General features: G+C 40.0%; 3 protein-coding genes and 1 long non-coding RNA gene across 5 annotated transcripts; 2 read left to right on the top strand and 2 right to left on the bottom strand.

Moving 5' to 3' along the window:
* Nucleotides 1-860: 860 nt before the first annotated feature.
* Nucleotides 861-2921, bottom strand: LOC106910365 (nuclear factor 7, brain-like). Its single transcript, XM_014976979.2, has one exon. The coding sequence runs from the start codon at nt 2414-2416 to the stop codon at nt 1091-1093; it is 1326 nt and encodes a 441-aa protein (XP_014832465.1). The 5' UTR covers nt 2417-2921; the 3' UTR covers nt 861-1090.
* A 346-nt stretch (nt 2922-3267) lies between these two features.
* LOC148159824 (uncharacterized) lies at nt 3268-13694 on the top strand. Of its 2 annotated transcripts, XR_015762919.1 has the most exons (4): nt 4299-9537; nt 9737-9803; nt 10916-10978; nt 11074-13694. It is a non-coding gene; the product is annotated as an uncharacterized LOC148159824 (long non-coding RNA). The 2 variants fall into 2 exon arrangements; XR_015762918.1 differs by lacking the exons at nt 10916-10978; nt 11074-13694 and having other exon boundaries at nt 3268-9537; nt 9737-10066.
* A 1349-nt stretch (nt 13695-15043) lies between these two features.
* LOC106905782 (nuclear factor 7, brain-like) lies at nt 15044-17297 on the top strand. Its single transcript, XM_088005906.1, has one exon. The coding sequence runs from the start codon at nt 15239-15241 to the stop codon at nt 16628-16630; it is 1392 nt and encodes a 463-aa protein (XP_087862032.1). The 5' UTR covers nt 15044-15238; the 3' UTR covers nt 16631-17297.
* Nucleotides 17298-19888: 2591 nt separating this feature from the next.
* Nucleotides 19889-25591, bottom strand: LOC148159823 (uncharacterized). Its single transcript, XM_088005907.1, has 9 exons — nt 25497-25591; nt 24549-24613; nt 23399-23446; nt 23255-23319; nt 23154-23191; nt 20550-20629; nt 20162-20224; nt 20048-20098; nt 19889-19942 (listed from the first exon to the last, which is right to left on the bottom strand). Exons 1-9 carry the CDS (start codon nt 25570-25572, stop codon nt 19889-19891), a joined length of 540 nt encoding a protein of 179 aa, XP_087862033.1. The 5' UTR covers nt 25573-25591.
* Nucleotides 25592-25658: the final 67 nt, after the last annotated feature.

Raw genomic sequence — 25658 nt, 5'->3', positions numbered from 1 at the left:
TTTCAGTTGGTGTGCAATGAATCTAAAATATATGACAATTTAATTTTTATCATGACATTATGGAAAATAATGAACTTTATCACAATATTCTAATTTTATGACCAGCACCTGTATGTTAGTGGTTGTAATGTGACAATACATGGGAAAGGTCAAGGGGTGTGAATACTTTGACATGCCACTTAAAGCCAGTGGAAATGGTCATTTATGAATATTAAAGATCCACTTAGTGATAATTAGCTCTGCTGAAAAGTTAGTTTCATCTTATTTTCAGTGTAATAAAACATTTGCAGTAGAAAGTAGATGGTTTATTTTTTAAATGATGGAAAAATCTGAAGCCTGTCCATCATTTTTATGGATTACAATTTGTACATTTTCAACTTTGTGCGTAAATAAAATCCTTTCCGAGAGTCATATCTGAGATGGAGGCTGAAGAGTTACGGAGCGCATTTGCTTCAGAGGCTCCTGAATCTTTCACAAGCCTGGAGCTCACAGAACAGAAGACTAAAGAAAACATTGTGTTCATGTGTTTACAGTCTAAATACAGGAACGGACAGATTCAACTGACCAGCAGCAGGGAGTTCATCCTTTCACCGTGACTCGGAGCTGGAAGACGCTGGATAAAAACGTGAGGGTGGATAAACATGAAAGCGCTAAAAGCATCATTAATTGAAATAAATTAAAATGATATGTCGGGTTCTATTCAGCCGCTGGTCTCAGTACAGTCAGTCAGGTTGGACCGGGCTGCACCGATTCTGAAGCTGAAAATGGAGGACAAGCTTTCATGGTCTTCAGTGGATGATTTCCATGCTGTCAGACCATCACTTCATGATTCACTTCAAATAAAGACAGTTTCACAAATGTTTATTTGATCAACGGCTTTATTTCAGTTTGAGTCACTCAAACTGTCCACATGAAGAGACTTCAGTCTACACAGTAAAATAAAATGTGGTTGAAATGTTATGAGAAAACAAAATAAAAGCATTTCTTAACAATAAAGTCAGAGAGTTGTATCCCTTTTGTTCTTCTGTTTTAGTATCATTGCACTGATCCTCTTAAAGCGGCTGGAGCTTTTAGCAGCTTTACTGTCTGGTTAACTGAACCTCAGAGACACATTTTCAGGTACCAGCTTCAACGGGGACGCATGCGCAGAGTTAAAGTAAGGAAACAGCTTCTCAGTGAAGGAATAAGTGAAGGTGTGAATGACAGTGTTGGTGTTGAGGTCGAGGAACATCAGCTTCCCTCTGTTCCAGTCCAGAATGCTTTTGATCCTGCTGAGCCGTCCGTTCACCAGCAGAACCGTGGACGGTTCCGACAGGGCCCGGGCCACGTACTGACCGTCAATGCAGCCGATTCTCCACAGACGGCTGGGATGGGTTCCTTTCCTCTGGACGCTTTGGGAGGCGACTCCCACAAACCAGTCTGTGTTGTCTCCAACCTCGACGTCCCAGCTGTAGGTTCCCGTCATGAAGCCCTCCGAGCCCAGGACGATGCGGAAGAAGTCAAACCTCTCCGGGTTGTCGGGAATGTTCTGCTTCTGGCCGCATCTCACGCTGGTCAGGTCTTCAGACAGGATGAGCTCAAAGTTCGCGCTGTTTGGATCCAGAACCACAGGAGTGTAGGACACCAGATGCTTCATCTTGTTCCAGATGTTGAAGCTCAGGTTGCCCAGGTGTTTGGCCACATCTATCAGGGCTCCAGAGACAGGCTGAGGATTCTCCAGCAGGAGGCGCTGTTGGATGGTTTCTGCGGCAGTCCTGAAGCTCTGCAGCATTACGGCATCCTCAGCCTTCATCAGTCCCTCTGTGTCTTTTATTGTCCGTGAAAGAGCAGCGATCTCTCTACTCAGGGCATCGATCTTTAGGCTTACCTTCTGAGTCTTCTTGCTTTCTTCTGTCCTCAGAGCAGCAATCCTGGCGTCTTCCTCCTTGTGGAGAAACAGATGAAGCTTCCTGAACTGTTCCTTGATCCGTCCCTCGGTTTGTTGGGCCTGGAGCTTAATGTATTCAGCTGTCTGATCCAGGTTTCCCTTCTCTTCTTTGAACACCTTCAGTTTGTCCAGCAGCGGCCTCAGGGCCTTTCTCAGCTCATTTCTCCGACCCTGAGCTACTTCATTCACAGGTTGGAGTTTGTGTCCATAATGACCATCTGAATGCTGACAGACGAGACATAAAAGTTTCTCGTCATCCACACAGAACAGCTTGAATCTCTCACCATGCGGCCGGCATATAACCTCTCCAGAAATGCCATTGATGATTGGCGATATTCTCCTGCAGATCGGACAGTCTGGGGTTATTTTGTCCTTCCACCATTTATTCAAACACTCTCTGCAGAAGCTGTGGCTGCAGAGCAAATCAACAGGATCCTTGAAGACGTCCTTGCAGATGGGGCAATACAAGTCCAGAGATTTTGGAGGCATTTCTTCTGGCTTCTTTGGAAACTATTTGCTCTGCATCCAAAGTTCCTGCTAAGCTCTGATCTCTCAGCAGATCCTGGCAGTTTAATCTGAGAGAGGCTTGCTGGAAGTTTTTTATGTTCAAGTCAAGGAGGAAGGACGTGTGATTACAGGAAAACCTCAGGCGAGTCTTGGAAGGGGCGGAGCCTTGACAAGTCATGTCTTACGTAGGTCGATGTTAAACTTTAACTGCTGAGATTCTATTTTAAATATGAAGTTCAGAAGTGGTCTTTTTTTAATATGTACCATTCAACCAACCTGACTTGTGCTTTATTTCTGGTTTTGTTTGTTTGAGTCGAACGCAACGCTCTGAGTCATGTCCACTGGAGATTTATGCTGTTTATCCAGAGGAAGGAATGGAAATACCTGAAACTCACCAACATTTTTGTAACAAGTTTTTATTGATTTTCAATGCAAACAGATTCATGTTTTAATATTGTAAAAAAAACAAATGTTCCATTACAAACAATAAACCAAAAGCTATAATTATTTCACTGCAATAATTGATCAAATGTAACTTCTCAGTTTCATCCAGTTTATTAAAATATTTTTTTTCTTCTGTTTTTTGTAGAATCCCAGATAAAACAGCTTTCATTGCAGACAAACGTCTGACCAGAACATAATGTTTGAAGGTATTTGTGACATTCTGAAATGTTGTTCCCACTGGCCGTAAATTCATTGCAGGAAATAAAAACAATAATTACCCACCAGGTGACAATCAAGAGGAAAGTACCAGAAACTTCCTGTTGCACACACTTGGTGTAAAACGTCCAGTTTGTCTCCACTCTGGGAAAATCCCACAACAGAATAGACATCAAGGCAGCTGGAGGTTTTCTCTCTGCTCATTTTTATCACAAGACAAACAGAAAAGAAACAAAAGGACAAAACTCCATTCAGCAGGAGACCGTCGCTGTTTTTTACACCAACAGAATATTAACAAAGATCATAATGGAAATGCAGCTTGTGTCAGTGGCTCTGCTCCGGCGGTTGCCAGTTTGTTTGTTGTTGGTTTAAATTTAGCTCTGAATACTTTACTGGTGACGACAGCAGATACTGGGAAGGCCACGCTCCGCTCAAAGAACCCCAAACTACGGCCCGTGGGCCGGATCCGGCCCGCCTCCACATTTGGTCTGGCCCCCTGCACAATACCAGAGAGCATTTAGATTTCTTGTTCAAAGCTTTTTTCCTGAGCTTTGAACCATGCGGCTTATGGCCCAGTGCGGCTCATATGTGGATTTTTCTTTAACCACCAGGGGGCTCTTTAGCAGGAAGTGAATCATTGGAAGTCAAAATTGGAAATAAAAAAAGAAATCGCCCATTAAAACGGAATTAGGCTTTAATAGGGAATTGAAATTTGAGAATGTTGTTGACCAGTTAAACAGCATTGAGGGAAAAAAGAAGATTTTTCGTTTTTTTTAATAATTTTGGATCATTATGAGAATTTAAGGTATAGAAATTAGGATCCAGTAGATGGCAGTAGTGCAACAATAATGGCTGCAAGATGCCGTTGAAATCTGAAGAAGAAGAAGAAGAAGAAGAAGAAGAAGAAAAAAAACGCGGCCATTTTCATTTAGCTCATGCTAAGTAGCAACACGAAGGATCAGCACTTTTACTGTTAGTTATTGTTCGGAAACTTCCGTAATCAGTTCAGTTAAATCTAAACACCTTTTTCTTTTTCAACTGTAATAAATATGATATTCAATTGACCTGTTATGGCTCAGATGTTGGCTGTCCTCTGCTGCATATATTAGCTTCCACCCTCATGAGCTGCTTGCGTCGGTAGACTGACCGGGGTGGTAGTAACCGAATGCAGGGCAGAACATTCGAGAGGAGTAGAAACGACGGCTGGAGGAAGAAGGCGGAAAAACAAATTGCAAATTGAAATTATAAAAGGCGGATTGAGCATAAACTGGTATGTGAATGGTTCGGGTGGTAATGGAGATAGGAGATGAGGAAGATATGGATTTTGATGGGTGGACGCCAGTGGGGAGAGGAAGAGGGAGAGGACGTGAAAGAAACAAAAAAGACGAAGGAAAGGGAATGAGTGAAAGTCAAGGAAGTAAACGAGAACTGGAAGAAAGTAGCTCAGAGGAAGAAAGGATAGTTAGGAGAAAAGTTGTGCGAGAGGAATTTAAAATAATATTAAAACTGAAAAATGAGGAAGGACAAGATAACATTAGCCCCATTGTGGTGTCAAGAGAAATAAAAAAGAAAATTGGAGAAGTTGAAATGGTAAAGATGTTGAGAGATGGGAATCTGTTGGTGGTTTGTAAAAACGAAGAACAAAAGAACAAGGCTCTAAACGTGGAGAATATTTGTAAAAAGAATGTGTTGGAGAAAAGAATCATTGGAGAAAATAAAAAAACTAGAGGAGTGATTTATGGGATCCCTCTAGATGAAGATCTTGATAAAATCAAGAAAAGTGTAGTTGGTGCCAAAGTGAGTAACTTAAAGAGACTGTCCAAAACAATAAACGGGGAAAGAGTGGGGAGTCTGTCAATACTCATGGAATTCGAAGAGAAAGAATTACCACTAAACATCAAAATAGGTTATCTCAGTTTTCAGGTCAGGCCTTATATCCCTCCACCACTTCGTTGCTTTAAATGTCAAAGATATGGACACATAGCAGCAGTTTGCAAAGGAAAGCAGAGATGTCCAAAATGTGGAGAAGATCACACATTAGAAGAATGTAAAGAAGAAGTACAAGAAAAATGTTGTAACTGTGGAGGGAATCATAGAGTTACATTTGGAGGATGTGAAGTCAGGAAGAAGGCAAAAGAAGTCACACAGATTAAAATGACCAAAAATATAAGCTATGCAGAGGCAGTTAAAAATGTGAAAGAACTGAAAATAAGAGAGGTTGAAAAAACGAGGCAAATTCCACTGCAAAGTGAGATACAGACAGAGGAAAAGGTTGTGATACCAGTAGAAAAACTAATATTATTCATGGCATATGTCATCAACTGTACTGACCAAGCCAAGAATAAAACGGAGAAGATTAAAATTATAGTGAGGGGAGCGGAAAAGTTTTTGGGGTTTAAAGAGGGATCATGGGAGAGCATAAACAAAAAATTGGAGGTAGACAGGAAGCCAGGAGCATCTGGTGGAAATAATTCATGTTAATAATACAATGGAATGCAAGAAGTTTGATTGCTAACGGACAGGAACTTAAAGGATATATTGATAGTCTTGAGGAAAAACCAGAAATTATTTGTATTCAGGAAACATGGCTAAAAGAAACGTTAGATTTTGTGATTAACGGATATGGTAGTGTAAGAAGAGATAGGCAGGAGGGAGGAGGAGGTGGATGTGGTATATTTGTAAAAAAAAGGGATACAATATCAGGTTTTAGGGAAAGGGAAAGAACTTGAATATATAATAATTGAAATTTGGGAACAAGGTGGTAAAGTTAAAATAATAAATTTTTATAATCCATGTAAATTATTATCAATTGAAATAATGGAGGAATTAACTGAATATTTGGAAGGAAATGTAATTTGGTGTGGGGATTTTAATGCTAATAGTACATTATGGGGTTAATGTAATGATAAAAATGGGAAAATAATAGAAGAATTAATAGAAAGTAAAAATCTTGTATGTATTAATGATGGGAGGGGAACTAGACTTAATATAAGAACAGGGATGGAATCAGCTATTGATTTAACAATAGTCTCAAATGGGTTAGCTAGTATTTGTGAATGGATCATTGATAAAAATACAACAATAGGTAGTGATCATTATCCCATTACAATAAAAGTAGGATTAAATATAAATAATAAAAGTAGAAAGGTCAGTAAAAAATGGGATTTTAATAAAGCAGATTGGATTAAATTTAGATTTTTAAGTCAAATAAAATTAGAAAAAGTGGATATGGAAATGAATATAGATGAAATAAATTTAAAAATTTGTGAGATAATCTTGGAAGCAGCAGATAAATCTATGAAGAAAGTAGGTTGTAAAAATTCAAAGAAAATAGTACCATGGTGGACAAATGAATGTAAAGAAGCAAGAAAAGCAAGAAACAAAGCATTTAAGGTATTAAGAGGTAACTCAAAGTATGAGAATTTAATTGAGTATAAAAGAAAGCAAACTATGGTAAGGAGAATAATTAAGAATGCTAAAAGAGAATACTGGAGAAATTTTTGTAGCACAATAGGGAAGGAAACAAAAATAGAAAAAATTTGGAGAATGATTAGAAGAATGAATGGCATTAAAAGAGAATTTGAATATCCTATATTAAAAGTAGATAATATAAATATAATTAAAGATGATGATAAAGTAGAAATATTGGCAAGAGCATTCAGTAAAATCCACAGTTCAGACAATATTAGTGAGGAGGGTAGAAAAGGAAGAGAAAATACAAAACTCAAATATAAAGATGTGTTGCGGAATGAAGAAGAAGCAAATAACTTGTTAAATGTTGAATTCACAAAAGCTGAATTGAACTCTACATTTACAAAACTTAAAAATACAGCACCAGGTAAAGATAAAATATGGTATAGAATGATAAGTCAGCTCAGTGAAAAATCTAAAGAGATAATATTGAAATTATATAATAAAATTTGGGAGGAGGGGAAATTACCAATGGAATGGAAAGAATCAATTATAGTACCAATAGCAAAACCAGGGAAAGATAAATCAATACCAGAAAATTATAGACCAATAGCTTTAACATCAAATTTGTGTAAAATAATGGAAAAAATGATTAACAATAGACTAGTATATTATTTAAATAGCAAGGGGTATATAGTAAATTATCAAAGTGGATTTCGAAAAGGGAGGAGTACTAATGATCCAACATTATGTTTAGAGCATGAAATTAGAAAGGCACAAGTAAATAAAGAAAATGTGGTGGCAATATTTTTTGATATAGAAAAAGCGTATGATATGATGTGGGTAGAGGGATTATTAATTAAATTATATAGGTTGGGCATTAAAGGAAAGATATATCAATGGATTAGAGACTTTTTAATAAATAGGAAAATTCAAGTTAAAATCGGTGAAGTAACATCAGGAGTATATAGAGTAGAGAATGGTACACCACAGGGGAGTATAATAAGTCCGTTATTGTTCTCTATTATGATAAATGATATTTTTAAAGGTATTGATAAAGAAATGGGATGTTCACTCTTTGCGGATGATGGAGCGGTTTGGAAAAGAGGGAAGAATTTAGATTTCATTGTTAAAAAATTACAAGAGGTTATTAATGAGCTAGAGAGATGGGCATGGCAATGGGGATTTAAGTTTTCGGTTGAAAAAACAAAAGTAATGGTATTTACTAGGAAAAAAATAAACAGGGAAGTAAAATTAAAATTATATAGTCAAGAGTTAGAGCAAGTAAAATGTATTAAGTTTCTAGGATTATGGTTTGATGATAAACTAAAATGGAATGTACATATTCAGAAAGTTGTTGATAAAAGTAAGAAAATTTTAAATATTTTGAGATGCTTGGTTGGCAATGATTGGGGAGCAGATAGGCAATCTTTGAAACAGGTTTATACAGGTATGATAAGAGCTAACATAGATTTTGGTTGTATTGTTTACGGTTCAGCAGCAAAAGTACATTTGGCTAAATTAGATGTAATACAACATCAAGCATTAAGATTGTGTTCTGGAGCATTTAAAACCACACCAAGAGCAGCAATGGAAGTAGAGATGGGAGAAATGCCATTAGAATTAAGAAGATTAAGGTTGGAATTAAATTATTGGTTAAATTTGCAAAGCAATAATTCAGATCATCCAGCTATGGAAATTTTAAAACCATGTTGGGAAAAAGAAACAAAAGAAATGGGGAGTCTTGGATGGACAATTGAAAACAAAATAAAAGAATTTAACATGAATAGTCTGGAAATTAGTCATACAACACCAACATCAGTAATACCACCATGGATTTTACCAGAAGCAACAGTAGATATGACAATCATGGAAAAGAAACAGGATAAATCTTTCATCATTGATAGTAGTTCAGTACAGGTACATTTAAACAATTACTATCAGTATATTCAAATCTATTCAGATGCATCAAAAATAACTGGAAAAGTAGGAATAGCGTTTGTAGTACCAGAATTCAATATAAGTATAGGAAAACGAATTACAGACGGATTATCAGTATGCACAGGAGAAATGATGGCAATTTTATTGTCCTTACAATGGGTAGAAGAGATAAAACCATTAAAAACAATAATCTGTTCAGATTCAAGATCTGCATTATTAAGTATTAAAAACAAGCAATTGGATAGTAGAATGGACATTTTATTAGAAATATTTCACACATTATATAGAATAAAAAATATGGGTGTGATAGTTACTTTTGTATGGGTTCCAGCACATATTGGAATAGAAGGAAATGAGAGGGCAGATGAAATAGCAAAAGGGGCAATTCAAAATCCAATTAGCATTAAAGTTAAAACAAGTAAAGCTGAAGGAAAGAGTGTGGTCAAGGAAAAACTGATGGAAAAGTGGCAGAAAAGGTGGGATGAAGAAATAACAGGAAGATGGTATTATAAAATTCAGAAGAAGGTTGAAGAAAGAAGAAAGGGAAAAAGAAATAGAAAAGAGGAAAGAGTGATAACCAGGATAAGATTTGGGCATACAGGACTTAACTACTCACTTTTTAAAATTCAAAAGCATGCAACTGGTAAATGTGAGTATTGTGGAGAATGGGAAACAGTAGAACATGTTATTCTAGAATGTGATAAATACGAAAGAGAGAGAAGATGTATGAAAAAAGAGTTTGAAAGTATTAAGGAAAAGTTTATTTTAATAGATATTTTGAGGAAGAGTTTGGAGAGCAAACATATACAAATAGTTATTAGATTCTTAAAGAAAACTAAGATATTCAGTAGAATTTGATAGAGTAGACATAAGAGTTAATGTGTGGATGGGTGTATGTATGAGTATATATAGGTATATATATACAGAGAGAGCGTTAGACCAACGCGAGCCACACTCCATACCAGTAAGTGGCGGTAATGCTACTAGTAAGTTTGTTGCCAACCGCCAATAAACACAACAAGAAGAAGAAGAAGAAGCTGCTTGCGTCGTGACGTCAGCTCAATCTGCTTCCTTTGTTTGCACCGTGCTGGGTAAGCGTGGCTGTTTTATCGTTTTTTGTCTGCTTTAATAATAGTTATTAATGCTAATTGGTCTATCTGCTTAATCTCCTTTGCTGCTCCAATATCTGGACCGATCCGTCCGTTCATTTGTTCGCTGACAGGAAGTTAAGGGCTTAGCGTGGCTAGGTAACATCTACCCCATGTAAATAAAACCTTCATTTTCTTACAGCTGCACTGCATCTAGGCGGAATTGGGGATCTGGTTATTTGGCAGTGCATTAGTTTATCAGGTCACAGGTAAGCAGCTGCTGCAAGTTATATTTTTGTAATTTGCTCTATTCTGATGACTCATCAGATTGGACCTGGAGTGACACTCGCTGCTGTTTTGCCTACATATAAATTGTTTTAAAAGACCAACCTGAACTTTCCCTGCTGCAGGGATCAGTGATGGCACTACTAAGGGGACAAAGTGCAACATTGTAGTGTTATTGTATCACTGTTTTACTCGTATTGTTTCATTTTTTGTCTGAAGTTTAATAAATATTGTACAACTTTCAGAATCTCGTCCCCTTATTGTTTGCAGAACTTGCCTGTGTCCTTATTTCATTAAATTTTCCTGGAGTTATTCCAGGTGGCGTTGTTGGTCATTGTAACCTTTAATATTCTATATTTGGGTTCAGAATAAAAAGAAAATCCACCCTCAGGTTGCCACACTATCGTTGCTCCTCTTCCACTCTGTTTTTTTTCTTCTTTTTTATTGCATCAAAATGTCAAAGAAGTGAAAAAATGCCAGGGGTTACAAGGACTAAAAACAATAGAAAGTATAATACAAGGAGTACAAACAGAGTTTCAGGGAATACGTTGAAGAATTTTAGGGCTTCAGGAGTTTTTACAGCTTTGGGATTGGCAGGTCTGTATAGTTACTGTTGTAATTCAGATAAAAACAGATTAAATCAGTGGTTCTTAACCTGGGTTCGATCGAACCCCAGGGGTTCGGCGGAGGTAAAGACACACCTGTGTAAAGTCGTGATGACGCCCCGCTTTGCCATCACTTGCTGCAGAGGATCACGTTACATTGCTGAGCCAATCAGAGCTGCGGAGGAGCACTGATTGACGGAGCTCCACTCTCAGCATGAATTTGAACTTGTGTCTTTAATTACTTCAGCAAAACTGACCGTTTTTACCGAATTCTGAATGTAACGGGTGGAACCACCAGGGGTCGCTTCCTCCACATTTTGAGCTCCCATAAAAGGGAAGCTGTCAGATTGTCAATCTCCTCTGTGTTCGACCAGGTGTGTTGGCCCACACGTCCCACTGTTTGCGATCAGGTTTGTGTCAGTTCTTTGTTGTAAAGAAAAACTCTTAATCTGATCATATTCAGTCAGTGTTTGTGTGATGTTTTTATATAGGGCCACACTTCATGTTTTGAGCTGACGATTCCTACCTGGGCGTGTGGTTGGTCGACGCTGCAGGTAGCTTTGTATATTTTTTAACTGGATTGATTTGAATGGTTTTATTGCAAAGATTTAATAGGCGTTTGGTAATTTGTGTTTTTTGTTTTTTGCAGTTGTCGCTGCACCCTGCTGTTCTTTTAGTTTGATTTTCTTTTTCCATTGTTTTTCATTTATTTTTACCTATTGTTTTTTGCAAATACACATCTTATTTTGTAATAATAAATATTGTCCCTTTTATACTGGTTGTTTTTATTGCACTATAAGTGGTCGTAACATGTAGTTTTCGGTGTACTTCTAAATCTGCTCCTTAGTCGCATCTTTTCGGGGTTGGTACTGCCTCTAGTGGCGTGGGGGTGGTAACACAACTAATATAATTACATTACTAAATCAGAATACCACAAAGTCTTTATTATTTATTATAAATTTTTCATTCTCTTAAGAATGTAGAGCTAATTAAATGATCTAAACAAAACCTTAAAGTGGTTCCAGTTTCTCTCGATGGCCAACCTGTTGAAACTGTGGCAGATTTGGCTCGTTCCTGGACAGTCAGCTCGGCTTTGCTGAAAACACTGACTATATTTTGAAGAACTGTTCTCAGAGACTCTACCTTTTAAGAAGACTTGGTGATCTAAGTCTTAGATCACCAAGTCTCACCCCAATTCAAGACATTGAATTGGGGGAATCATATTTTATCACTACAGAAGGGTTCGCATATGAAACTGGTGGGTTTGGTACCTCAAAAATGTTAAGAACCACTGGATTAAATGGAGGCTTTTTGCCAGAAAAGTTGCATTTATGAATATGAAATTTAGCTAGAATTAACAATAGATGAGTTGCATAAAACTGATTCTTATTGGCAGGAAGGACATTGTAGAAACCAAAAAGTACATCTGCGTATAAAAGTGAAAAACTACTGAGGATATGAAATTGAATATAATAAACAGTCTTTCCAGAAGAAGTGGACTGTTGTCTCATTGTCCAAATGACAGAAAGATGGTCCGTATCCTGGTGCAGGTTCTGTTTTGCAGCACCGGTGGAGAAGTTTGAAGCACACTTCACCAGTTTTGTTTGTAATGAAGTATTTGGAAGACAGAGTCCAAACCTTTTTCCATTTGATATCAGAAACAAACTGTCTCCAGTAGTGGGTCACATGAGGTGTAGCCAGGGCCGGCTATACGCTGGGGCAAAAGGGGCAGTGCCCCCTCAAATGAAACTTGCCACAAATAACGGAACATCTCCTTTATCTGATGTTCTGCTGCGCACCTTGCCGAGCAGGCTGCAGCTGAAACCCCTCAGCTGCTGGTGAACAGCCAATCAGCATTCAGTATTCACCCCTCAGCTGCTGGTGAACAGCCAATCAGCATTCAGTATTCAATATACGCCTATATTGGCTGGTATGCAACTGCCATAAGAGTTTAACTAAAACCCTTTAGTGCCAAGTCCAATAATAGATGAGCTAAAATACTTGTGTGAAAACATGGATGAGTAACTGAGTTTTCACTATTGAAAGTCATCTGGAGATGAAAACGTGAAGCTCTTTGGGTTCCTGGGAGGCTCACTGTGGAAACCAGTATGGCTCTTAATTCCGGCGGTATTTCACTGTAACTTGTAGGGTTTTTTGCTAACCTATAGTCATGACAGACGTTACATCTCTCTTTTTGGTTATTATACAATATTAAGTAAAAATAGTAGACGGACACACCGTCTGCCCCAAAATAATTAAATCGCTTTAAATAGTTAGAAATGTCTTTAGTTTTCTTTGATTTGACAGAACGTGTCAATAACAGACATTTGCTTAAAATACTTTGTGGAACGGTGCCTCGTGAAGTTCGGTCCATTTACTTGTATTGGCTTACTGGCTGACATGCCACATTCAATATGGCGGATGCTGTGACCGGCCCAGTGAGCCGTCTACGTATCCATGTCTGTGGTGGCGCTCTTGGGCGCTGTGTTTGGTACATCCCAACTTTTTTCTTCACTGTTAGAGGAACTGAACTGCAGCGCTGCCTCACTGGCAGACGGCTGCGTCCCATATGCACAAACCAGCGTAGCCACAGATCCTTCCTCCATAGACTCCATCGCTGATCTCAACTGATCAAATAACATTCTCACTCAGTCTTTTTTTATTTCGTAGTCTTTTGTTTCTCCCAGGACTAATTGACAGATTCCTGATGTGATCATTTCAGTTTTTGGAAGCAGACCTGGAGACCTGGTTTCCCTCCAGCTCTTTGTTTTCTGTTCAGGAATGTTTCATCTGGTCTGACTTCATACCTTTTAATGTTTGAGGGCAGCATGCCAACAACCGGCTCGTCCTTTAACATGTCGGTGTGACTGTCAGATCAGGATCTAAGAATAGCCTCGCAGTTCCACCTTTAACTGTTTAACTACCAAATGTGCATCTTTGCTGCTGTAGTTATGAATGCCCACAAGTTGCTGGTTTTGTCATTTAGATTCCTCATGGCTGAAAAGTCTTTGGTCCATGGGCTTCATAGTTTTACATTTAAAGGATTTTCTGTAGCATTTCTGCAGACAAAGGTCCAGTTTGTTGTGGGAAAACTATTGAATACTAGTTAATCCTTCATGCAACCCTGGATTTTCATACTGGCCAGCTAAGCCTGAATGAATAGAAAATAAATGTTCTTTATTGTCCCACAGCCAGGAAAATTTGGGTGTCATTGTGGAAAATGGTTAGGAAAAGTGGGAGCATGCAGATTCACACAAAGGTAAAAAATAAGAGTAATAGGCTGCACAGTAAGGAAAACAACACTGTGCTGCTATTACATAGCATACTAATAAAATGAATGCTGAGTAGGCTAATTTAGGGAAAACAAGGTGTGCATGGCTTCATATGTGTAAAACATCAGCAGCCCAGTTAGAGGAGCTGGAAAACTGCAACAGGATGTTTCCAGAGGAAGGCAGCTGGTCTGCAGACCTGAATCTGAGTTTAGCCTGTTTAACTGGAAATGATTGACCAGCACAGGCCACATCCCCGTCTGGTGATCAGTAAAGATTTGTGTTTCAACTAAAACAGTGAAATTATGCAGACAACCAATTCAGCTGTAGTGATCAATAATTTTCCATCATCATATAACTATTCCTGATCCTTTTCCAACACACACGTCATCTCTCTGCAGTGACGCTTCCCTGTTAGCAGATATTTTCTGTGCATGTCATGTAACCCAGTTACTGGATGTGATAAATATTTCATAAATACCTTCAGCCATGTGTGGGAAAATACTTTCTGACTGGTTTTTGCCTTCTGGGAAAACAGCTTCCAGTATTCAATTTCTGAAAAACATTTATGAGATTCTGTTTTAATAAACATTTGAACATAAGCAGATTTAAGTGATGGAAATAAATAAGCAAAGAACTGGAACCAGTCAGGTTTTGTGCATATCTCCTCATACATTTAAAGTTATTTCTATTTTACGTTGCGTCCTGTGAGAACAGCCACATCTTTTGTTTTTGTCGAGATGAAAAGCTGTCAGTCCTGTTGACATGAAGTCACATTTTAAGCAGTCATGAAGAAACCAGAGATCAAAGATAAACACTTATGCAGGAAACCAATCTTTGTTTCCATCTGATAAAATGTGGCTGTAAAAACAACAGGCTGTTGTGTTTAATCCCAGTTTTACTGTATTTTTTTATAACAGCATTGATCAGTAACAAATTGCAAAGTGCAATTCAAGCACTTTGAATTGCCTTGTTGCTGAAAATGTGCTATATAAATAAAATGATCATAATTACCTAAATGAAGAAAAATAACCCTTTCTGTCAAAATAACGTCATTCTATAAAAGTGCTCTGAATTTTAAAGGCTCAGACTGAATGTAGGTAACTGGGTTGGCTGCTAGTTGGTAAAACAACATAAAAAGCTCTTCAGGCTTTTCCAGCTCTGACACAAAATCACTGTCAGTTCTTAGGAAGTGACTTTGATTTAAAGAAACGCGGCCATGAAAGCTGAGCCATACCATGGATTCATAGTTACTGCTCTAACAAATCTCTCTGGATAAGGACTTTGTTGATGAAGACAAAAGCTCCACCCTGCTCTTCATACCGGAGGTTTGCCAGTAAACACACGTCTTCCTCATCAGCATGAACACAAGAACAGCCTGCATGGTTCAAACTAACTCCACCCGACAAGATCCACTGAGAGGACGCACAGAGCAGGAAACGCACCTCAGCACTGATGTGACTTTTACAGCCAGCACTGCTCTAGTGTATGTATGTGTGATTGGTAAGCTGTTGGATTGAGTTTTAACTGAAAAGACAAGAAGCAATGTCTCTCAGAGTGGAGGAGGACCTCTGCTGTCCCGTCTGTCAGGACGTTTACAGGGATCCAGTTGTCTTGTTCTGCAGCCACAGCTTCTGTCGACTTTGCCTGAAAAGCTGGTGGGAAGGGAAGAAGAAACTGGAGTGTCCACTTTGTAAGGAAGAATCTACTACAAGTGACCCTCCATGCAACCTGGCTTTAAAAATGCTCTGTGACAGATTCCTGTTGACAAGAAAGAAGGAAGTTACAAAACCAGAGGTTATATGCCGGCCGCATGGTGAGAGATTCAAGCTGTTCTGTGTGGATGACGAGAAACTTTTATGTCTCGTCTGTCAGCATTCAGATGGTCATTATGGACACAAACTCCAACCTGTGAATGAAGTAGCTCAGGGTCGGAGAAATGAGCTGAGAAAGGCCCTGAGGCCGCTGCTGGACAAACTGAAGGTGTTCAAAGAAGAGAAGGGAAACCTGGATCAGACAGCTGAATACATTAAGCTCCAGGCCCAACAAACCGAGGGACGGATCAAGGAACAGTTCAGGAAGCTTCATCTGTTTCTCCACAAGGAGGAAGACGCCAGGATTGCTGCTCTGAGGACAGAAGAAAGCAAGAAGACTCAGAAGGTAAGCCTAAAGATCGATGCCCTGAGTAGAGAGATCGCTGCTCTTTCACGGACAATAAAAGACACAGAGGGACTGATGAAGGCTGAGGATGCCGTAATGCTGCAGAGCTTCAGGACTGCCGCAGAAACCATCCAACAGCGCCTCCTGCTGGAGAATCCTCAGCCTGTCTCTGGAGCCCTGATAGATGTGGCCAAACACCTGGGCAACCTGAGCTTCAACATCTGGAACAAGATGAAGCATCTGGTGTCCTACACTCCTGTGGTTCTGGATCCAAACAGCGCGAACTTTGAGCTCATCCTGTCTGAAGACCTGACCAGCGTGAGATGCGGCCAGAAGCAGAACATTCCCGACAACCCGGAGAGGTTTGACTTCTTCCGCATCGTCCTGGGCTCGGAGGGCTTCATGACGGGAACCTACAGCTGGGACGTCGAGGTTGGAGACAACACAGACTGGTTTGTGGGAGTCGCCTCCCAAAGCGTCCAGAGGAAAGGAACCCATCCCAGCCGTCTGTGGAGAATCGGCTGCATTGACGGTCAGTACGTGGCCCGGGCCCTGTCGGAACCGTCCACGGTTCTGGAACCGATGGGAAGGCTGAGCCGGATCAGAGTCCATCTGGACTGGAACCGGGGGAAGCTGGTGTTCTTCGACCTCGACACCAACACACACCTTCACACCTTCTCACACTCATTCAGTGAGAAGCTGTTTCCGTACCTGAACACGGTGAATGCGTCTCCTCTGAGGGTAGTACCTGAGAACCTCTGCCTGAAGTCCAGTTAGAGCACAAAGCAGTGCTGACCCGACACGTTGGGGTACATATATATATATGTCACTCTGTCCCCACTGCTGTTCTGCATAGGCCTGAACCCCCTCAGCCAAATCATCAACAAGACTGGCTACGGATACCGACTCAAGAACGGGGCCACCATCAGTCACCTCCTCTACATGGATGACATCAAGCTGTACGCCAAGAGCGAGCGAGACATCGACTCACTGATCCACACCACCAGGATCTACAGCACTGACATTGGGATGTCATTCGGACTAGAGAAGTGTGGCCGGATGGTTACAAAGAGAGGGAAGGTCGTCCACACAGAAGGGGTCTCACTCCCAGAAGGAACGATAGCAGACATAGAGCACAGCTACATATATATGCAGTCACCCCCAAACTGGAGCAGTGGCTACAACAGATCCCAGGAACATCAGAGTCCAGAAATGTGCAGTGTGTGTGTGTGTGTCTGTGTGTGTGTGTGAGAGAGAGAGACCACCCGCGGAGGGTGAGAAGGGAATTTTATATGTATATACATATATATATATATATTCTATTTACATTTTAATGGACACAGGGTCACAAAGAAAAAGAAAGGAAAAAGATGGAGAGAGGAGAGGAAGAACAACACAACCTTGAAATCTGCCTCTAAATCTGTGGAAAGAGAAAAAATAAAAATATGAATCAACAATAAACAATTTCTGCATATATAACGATAATCGTTATAACATGAAGGTGCATGGTACCCGGTGGATGTGTGTGTTCCTGACATGAAGCTCTTCAAATGACTGATTGAATGTAGAAGATGCTACTTGGAAAAGTATTAAATAAAATAAATTATTCATGTTGATACATCACAATAAAAGTATCCTGTCAAAAAAAGGTTAATCACAGAGAGCAAAATATAAATTACAAATAAAGTTTCATTATCAGTATTTGTACAAGAATGTCTTGCATGTATTTATTTTCTTTGTAAAACGTCCACGGAGTAAATCCACAACTTTACCTGAACTCATAAAAACACACCTGGGTCTGGCAGTGGCAGGTGCAGCGGGGGGGCAGGTGCAGCGGGGGGGCAGGTGCAGCGGGGGGGGGGGGGGGGCAGGTGCAGCGGGGGGGCAGGTGCAGCGGGGGGGGCAGAAGTTCATTCCAGGCCTGCAGACAGAAGCCGTTATCAACCCAGGGAGACGTTTCCTTGTTTTCTTCATTTTTTGGTCCCAGACTGATGAATCATTCGGGCCCCATCGTTAGACAGGCTAATATACTCATTTCTGAATATTTATAAAATAATTAAACGAACTCTCTTGAACGTGTGCAACCTTCCATTTAGACCGGGATTTGTTACAATATATGAAGGAATTCAATTAAATTGACTTTAATTCATGTGTATTTAAATAGAGTCTTTTCAACACAATCTTGTGTTACACTAAGAAACCTTTTTATATTGTTGTAAAAATGTGCCTGAATATAAAAAGATAAACAAGAAACTGAAAATGTTTTCTCCAGTTAAACTTCTCTATTTTTGCTGAATATGTCAGTATTTGAATCTTTTACTGCAATCAATCATTTCCTTTTATCTGACCTGTTGAAATGGCTTTTGGATTTTTGTGAGTTTTTCTTCTGTCTGCTGTTTCCTTCAGTCCTCCACTAGATGGCGCCAAGAGGCTGCAGGGCGTACCTGGACTCAGCACACCTGTGACCATTTTCCTCTGCTAGGAGGATAAGAGGAGCGGGCTGCCTGCTGTTTGCTCTGCTCTTTGAGCTTCCTTTGATTGTCTCTAGTGATATTTACCTGCTGCTCTTCTCTCAGGTGTTTCCTTGGATTAGACCGCCTGGTTGCCTGAGTCCATCTCCTGCTCAGTTGAAGATTCTCTGACAGTTCCTGGCTTCACTGCTGGCTGTCGGACCTCATCCTCGTGCCTCATCACAAAAACTTACCTGTTCGCCCTCCACCGCACCTCGACCTTCCACCGTCAAAGAACTGGACCAAACTCTGGATCATCTCAAGAACTCCCTGCAAAAGATCCAAACCCCGGAACCAACAGTATGTCCCCCTGGTGGATATTCATCACCGAACCAAGGAAGATCTCTCTGTTTCTCAGAATCCAGTCTGTCCAGTTTATGGCTTTCCACCCAGGACAAAACCTCACATTTCATCTTTGTTCAAAATACATTTTATTTATCTGACTTTTAGTCGTCTTTGTTCTGTATGTGGGTCAAGAGACGTGAACCCAACATGACATTTCCATGATTTTATTAGTAAATAGTTTGAGACAAAACCTCACATTCATGATGAAGCTGTTCTCCTTATTGATCAGAGTTGATCAGACGGAGGAACGTTTCTGCTGGTTTCCATAAAAACTCATTTCAAACTGAGACCAGCTGAGAACATGTTTGCAAAAGTGAGAAATAAAAATCAAAGCCTTTGTGTTTCACAGAGGGGCTCTGGCTAATCGCTGGAGGACAACGTCTCCCAGGAGACCGTTGATGTGTTAGTTTGAGACCAAAAACCAGACTGGAACCAGCAGCTTCAGAGCTCCCAACTCTTTATCTCCAGTTTCACACACATACGTCAAAGAGGAGGGAGAATCTGCCTCTGATCTGAACCTCCTGGGTTTCAGGGATTGGCTCCCACCAGGACACATTTACATTCCCAGAAAGAAAGAACAAACATTTTTACTAAACTATATTCCTAAAAAATGTTTACAGTTACAATTAACTCAAAGATAAAAACAAAAACAATCTGGATCCAAACAAAATCAAAAACTCATTTCTCCTCCCAGTGAGGCTGACTGAAAACACCAGGTCAGCACTGCTCAGGGCGCGTTTCCATGGCAACACAAATAAAGTAAATAAATCAAGTTACTCCCCCCAAACTCAACACATTTACCTGAATAAGTTAGAATATATAAAGTACAGCAGCTGTTAGTGGGGGTCAATCCCTCAACGTGAACAAGTCTGATTACAGTAATTTAGATCAAAATGACTGATTATCAGAACTAGCCAAATACAGGTTTATTTATAGAAACTAAATTCAGTTCAGTTACTGTTGGACATATTTGCTGGATGTGTTGCATCTTTTTCCTGCTGCACATCACAGCCGTCAAACAAACCGTCTGTTTAAGAGACGTTGGGCCAAACGAGCTGCAGATCAATCAGCTCTGATGTGAACGAATGAATCCATTATTAATGTGCTGAAAGGCAGACAGATGACAGGGTTATGATTCATAATCAGTAATCAGATTATAATCCCACTCTGGCCCGTCGGGTCACCACAGAGGCGCTCTGGTCAAGCCGCCTCTCCAGCGGTGGGATTCGGCCTCCTGAAGCAGAGAAAAGCAGTGAACAGGAATATTTTAAAATAAATGTAATGAAACTAAGCGAGGCTTTCCGAAGCTCCAGGCTGTTGGACAGAAATTGTTTCTCACCTGCAGTTTCCTGTAAAGGAAGCTCAGCTTCTGGCTGAGACATTCAATCTCCTGGAAAGGAAACAGAGACGTTGAGCTGCAGGTCTGGCAGCAGCTCCTGCAGGGAGGACCCACCTGCTTCAGCTCCTCATGGCGGCGCAGTTCGACCTGAGGCAGCAGCTCATTCAGTCTCTGGATCTGCAGAAACACACCGGAAAATAAAACACCACCAACTAATGACCATCAGTCACACTCGTCATTTATTAGGAGCTAAACTTCCCCAGACACTGAAATCTCCTTCAGTCAGGAATCATAAAAACGGTCAGAATATTTAGAATCTGGCCCGTGCTTCTTAGATTTCCATCATAATTCTCGTGATGTCATGTCTGTGTTTACTTTGTGTTTTCACTTCTTGTCCTCTCTCCATGTTTCTCCTGCCAACACCAACTGGATCAACTGCTTCACTTTGAACCGCTATGAAACCTGCAGTCCTGCCTCCCTCCACCAGGCGGCAGCACCTCACCCTCCTGTCCACGGCCTGCAGCCTGGTCTTTATGCTCCGGCTGGTCACAGTCACTGGAATGGTTCTGGGTTTGGGATGAACTGAAGCAAAAACACATTAATAATCAATAACTGAATCAGTAACGAGGCATCGGTTGATCCAGGAGTTTCCTCCTCAGCGTAAATAAACTTAAAACATTTTCTCTCACTGTCTGACATTAAATCAGTCATGATTATAATAATTATTCTGTATCTTTATGAAAAAGGAAACTCTGAACTTCATGGCTCGTGTCGTCTCTTCAAGATTTCCATAAAATGTTTTTTCTCATGATGTCGTCCCTCCTGCAGCATGATGCTGCCACCACCGAGCTTCACAGAGGAGATGATGTTCTCAGGTTAGCTGTTACTATTTGTCGGGGGGGGGGTTGAGGTGGTGAGATTGAACGCTGAGACCCAGGTATGATGATGATGATGATGATGATGATGATTTATTGAAGATGCTCACAACAATCCAGTCAGGCAGAACAATTAGCAAACAGCTAATTCCGGTAGCAACTGACATAAAAAGACTTCGACAGAAAACAAGCTACTCAGGACTTCACAGTAGTACTGAGGGGAACAGACTAGTGATGGGTCCGGCAACACCGATGCGTCCAGCCCACAGACCAAAACGTGTCGGTGCGCGTATTGGTTTCAGCAAGTCACGTGACCGATACAGGAACTGTTTTGAAATGACATTAATGTGCCAAACTGTGTTTATAAGGAAGCGAATCTGTCAAAAGCATTTGCCAAGCGAATTCTTAACCTTTTACAGCGTCACCTATGGAGCAGCCTCAAATAAAAGGTTTGCTCACTGTGGGACCATTTTGATCTTATATTGGAAAATAAATTTGTTTTCATTTTGTTGTTTCATCCGGTCAGTTTCTACTTGATCTATCTGAATCCAAATTCAGCTGAAATAGACTCTTAGTTTACTTTCATATCATGTTCTGCAGGTTAAATGTCGCATATGTTTGACTAAACTGTCTTATTTAAATAAATCCACCTCCTCAATGCTGAGGCATCATGAGACATGAGAATGAAGTCCCAGATAAACTCAGATATGCAGCCATTCTACAAATTACTCAGGTGCTTTTTATAAATTATTTCATATACAGTGATCCCTCACTGTAACGCGGTTCACCTTTCACGGTTTCGCTGCTTCGCAGATTTTTTTGTGCAGTTTTTTTCCACAGTGTTCTGCGTCCTGATTGACCGTATGATTGGTAAAAACAGTCTCCGCGCTTCTTCTCTAACTGAGTGCCAATAAAGTTACAGAATTTAATACTGATTGGAAACTGAAACTTTGAATGCCAGCTGGAAAAAAACTGGCCAGAGGCAGCAGAACCGGACCGGAGGCTCAGATCCGTCGCTCTGCCGTAGATCCAGCTGTGAATCTCTGGGCAGCTTGGAGGAGACGCTTTACTGACACTCCAGATCACATTAAGGCCCGATGGATGAACATCCGCTGATCTGAAAACAGGTTTTGTTCTTTGGTTTCAATGTAGAGTATTTATTTATGCTGTGTAATAACTGTAAAAAAATAAAGGCAATTACTTCACGGATTTCGCCTATTTTCAGAACGCATCCCCTAAGAAAAACAAAGGTTCGCTGTAAATGTAATGTTTACTTCATTTTTTTTCTACAGCAAAAGTTTTGTTAAAAAAGCGTAAAAGGTTAAATTTCAAACTGTTGTAAAAACTTTTTTTTAAAATAAAAATCTGTGGGGGGGGAAACATTCCACAAGCATCCTCATTCAAACACATTCACTTAAATTTTCACTTTATGGTTCATGTTCACATTTTTTATTGGCTGTATATCAAATATATTTTAAATTTAACTGAAGATATGACATAATACAATATATAATATTCAATAAAATACGAAGACTTAAATCTTCACTAAGTTGCCTGTAGGAAGTTTTAATGTCCAGCAGGTGTCAGTATTGAGTGACACAGTTTTGCTTTGTGTCGAAACGATGCATGACGTCTCATCTACCATCACTAGAACAGACGAACCAGCGACATCCGACGTTAGACGTTTGACGAGGATCCGACAAAGACAAAGACAACAAGTGGAACTAAATACACTAAATACACTAAATACACAGAGAGGGAAATCAAGGAAGGAGACACACCTGGGAAGCAATCAACGGGGAAGACGCGGAGACAGAAACTGAACACAGAAAAACCTTAAAATAAATACACAGAAACACGGATCATGACACTATTATTATTATTATCATCATCATCATCATCATCATCATTATTATTATTATTATTATTATTATTACCAAACAGTCTTAGTTTAATCAGAAATGAGTCATTTTCTGTGTAAGTTTGTAATCAGTTTTTTTACATAAATTAACATCAGATAGTAACAAAAACTCAAACTATTTCTTGTTTCAGCTCAATATTTCAGATTTTGCGATATGATGGAGTGTTTCATTAATAACTGATAATAGAGGAAGCAGGAAGGTGAAAAGCTTCATGTTTGCATGTGAATGAAGAAATGTTTTATATTAAATTAGTCTTTAAATCTCATTTAGGAGTTTTTAACATATAAATATTTGTGTGTTAGTTTGTACCGTTCTGGAAGAGCCGAGTCACTTCAAGCACATGGGGCCTGTGGAGAGAAACAGCGGTCACTGTGAGCTTGGTGGGACTTAGCGGCGGTCATGCTACATACGTCTGTTTGCTGTTAGCAGGAATGGAGGCGTTCAGGGGGATCAGGCAGCCGCCAGCATTCCTCATCTGCAGATGATATTTATGAAAAGATTAAACTGATGTGGAATCATCTGGAAACGTGGAGATTTCAGAGTCAGTCATGAACCTTCAACACGACGTTGGGAACGTTCAGCCCAAAGCTGTCAATGAGGATCTGTGGAGACATTTCATAAAACTCACAAGATGCCACAACTGATTTCTGATCAATGTGACAATAATCCCATCATAAATGCATAAATGAAACTTTTTCTGTTTTTCCTGCTGAAATGTGCAACAAAAATATGCATCATAAATCATTTACACCTTAGAAATTATTGTCATTAAACCAAGAAGTTTGTTTCTGACAGGAAGTGAGATGAGTCACTTTAAAAAATAAAACAACGTATAAAAAAAAACAGATTTTACTTTATGAAGCAAAATATTGACAATAATTTCTGTTGTTTTTAATAAGCAGATCAGATGTGGGACTGGAAGAGCAGAGATGATACAAGCAGCTGTATTCAATCCCCTCAACATTTCATTCATTCATTCATTCATTCATTCATTCATTCATTCATTCATTCATTCATTCATTTATATTTATCTGCAGACATGAACATTCATACTGCAGGTTCAGCAGAAGCTGAACAAAAATATTTACAATCTTCAACTTTTTTCCATTTTTGTCTCATTAAAACCCTGAACCTTCAGAGCCACATAAAGACAGTCACAAAGTCGGCCTTCTACCACCTGAAGAATCTCCAGGATCAGAGGAGTGATGTCTCAGATCAGAGAAACTCATCCAGGCGTTTATTTTCAGTCTCATTGTTTCCTGCAGCCACGTCTTCACAGGTCTGACCACCAAATCGATCCTCCAGCTGCAGCTGATCCAGAAGCTGCTGCTGCTGTTCTGACTAGAACCAGGAAGATGGAGACATAACACCAGATCTACAGTCCTACAGCTGTAGCTCAGAGAACAGACTGTAAAATCCTGTTAGTTTATAAATCACTGAACAGCTTAGCACCACAACCATTAAAGATCTGCTGCTGTTGTATCAACCTGCCAGACCCTCAGGTTCTGGATCTGGTTCTGCTCTGCATCCAGAACCAGACGAGGAGAAGCAGCATTCAGCTTCTATGCACCACAGATCTGGAACAAACTTCCAGAAAACTGAGAAACAGCTGAAACACTGACTTCCTTTAAATCCAGACTGAAATCTTAAAGTTGTTTAGAGTTGGTTACCGTGGTGATTTGGTTACCGTGGTGATTTGGTTACCTGGGTGATTTCGATGACCGGTGCTGCAGAAGGAAAGGAGATTTCTCGGAGAGCCTCAGCTCCATCTGCAACTCAACATTAATATATGAATATATGATAATATATGAACAGCTAACATGTAAATAAACAATCAAATCATTTACTGAATCGATCACAAATATCCATCCATCCATTTTCTAACACCCTACTGGGGTCAGGGGGATGCTGGTGCCTCTCCAGCAACACAAACAACCATGGATCAAACACACACACACACACACACACACACCAGTTAACCTCACAGTCATGTGTTTGGACTGTGGGAGGAAGGCAGAGTACCCGGAGAGAACCCACCATGCAGAAAGACCCAGGCCAGGAATCAAACCCAGAACCTTCTGCTGCAAGGCAACAGTGCTACCCACTGATCCACTGTGCAGCCCTGGTCGGTAATTACAAATTACAACATTATTTTGCATCCTTAGAGCTGTTCCAGCTTTTTTATGCTCCTTGTTTGTTGGCTGAGAATCAGGATGACCAGACTGACGAGGAGGTACTTGAACGCAACATTTTCTTTAATGCAGAAATTTAAAACCTTTATTTCAAATCTGCTGGTCGCTATAAATAGAAAACGTGTCTGTTATGGCGTCAGATTCTTGATATTTTCTTGTATTAATCAGGGAGACAAACATGATGCAGGTTCAAACATTACAGATAAAAATGATCAAAATCTACCAGGACGGAAATGACTAATTATAGTTTTATTTGAATTATTCCAGTTTTTCCTTCGATCAGCTGCGATAGAAAACACGTTCAGGTAAAAAAAAGAGACGATTTTAACGCGTCAAAAAAGTTCAATTTCTGACAGATCTTTGTAAAAAGATTGCTCCATGAATCTGACTCGCGGGTCAACAGAACGGTCGCCATGGTAACGGGTGCGCATTTCCCGCAGATGGAAACTAAAGTACTGACCCGGTTGGTCCAGGCGCCTCAGCGCGACCCAGACCGCCGGTTCCTCTCCAGGTTCATCCACGACGACAGGAGTCATTTCACACCCTTCAGCCCGAAAACACGGCTTTTTACACTTCCGGTTGGGATTTTCAAAATAATATGTAGACAGGAAAAGACTTACAG

This window comes from Poecilia mexicana, unplaced genomic scaffold, assembly GCF_051168715.1.
Source record: "Poecilia mexicana isolate PSO_F unplaced genomic scaffold, ASM5116871v1 scaffold_5, whole genome shotgun sequence".
NCBI classification, from domain to species: Eukaryota; Metazoa; Chordata; class Actinopteri; order Cyprinodontiformes; family Poeciliidae; genus Poecilia; species Poecilia mexicana.
The sequence above is the reverse complement of the archived record's forward strand: the minus strand, read 5'-3'. Positions and strand labels throughout refer to the sequence as shown.

Excerpts from the sequence above, each read along its gene's own strand:
- LOC106910365 (XM_014976979.2), bottom strand. The coding sequence starts at position 2,416 with ATGCCTCCAAAATCTCTGGACTTGTATTGCCCCATCTGCAAGGACGTC.
- LOC106905782 (XM_088005906.1), top strand. The coding sequence starts at position 15,239 with ATGTCTCTCAGAGTGGAGGAGGACCTCTGCTGTCCCGTCTGTCAGGAC.
- LOC148159823 (XM_088005907.1), bottom strand. The coding sequence starts at position 25,572 with ATGACTCCTGTCGTCGTGGATGAACCTGGAGAGGAACCGGCGGTCTGG. Across the intron at positions 23,192-23,254 it reads CCTGCTAACAGCAAACAGAC|GCCCCATGTGCTTGAAGTGA; the intron begins GTATGTAGCATG and ends TTCTCTCCACAG. Across the intron at positions 20,630-23,153 it reads GACTCGGCTCTTCCAGAACG|TTCATCCCAAACCCAGAACC; the intron begins GTACAAACTAAC and ends TTTTTGCTTCAG.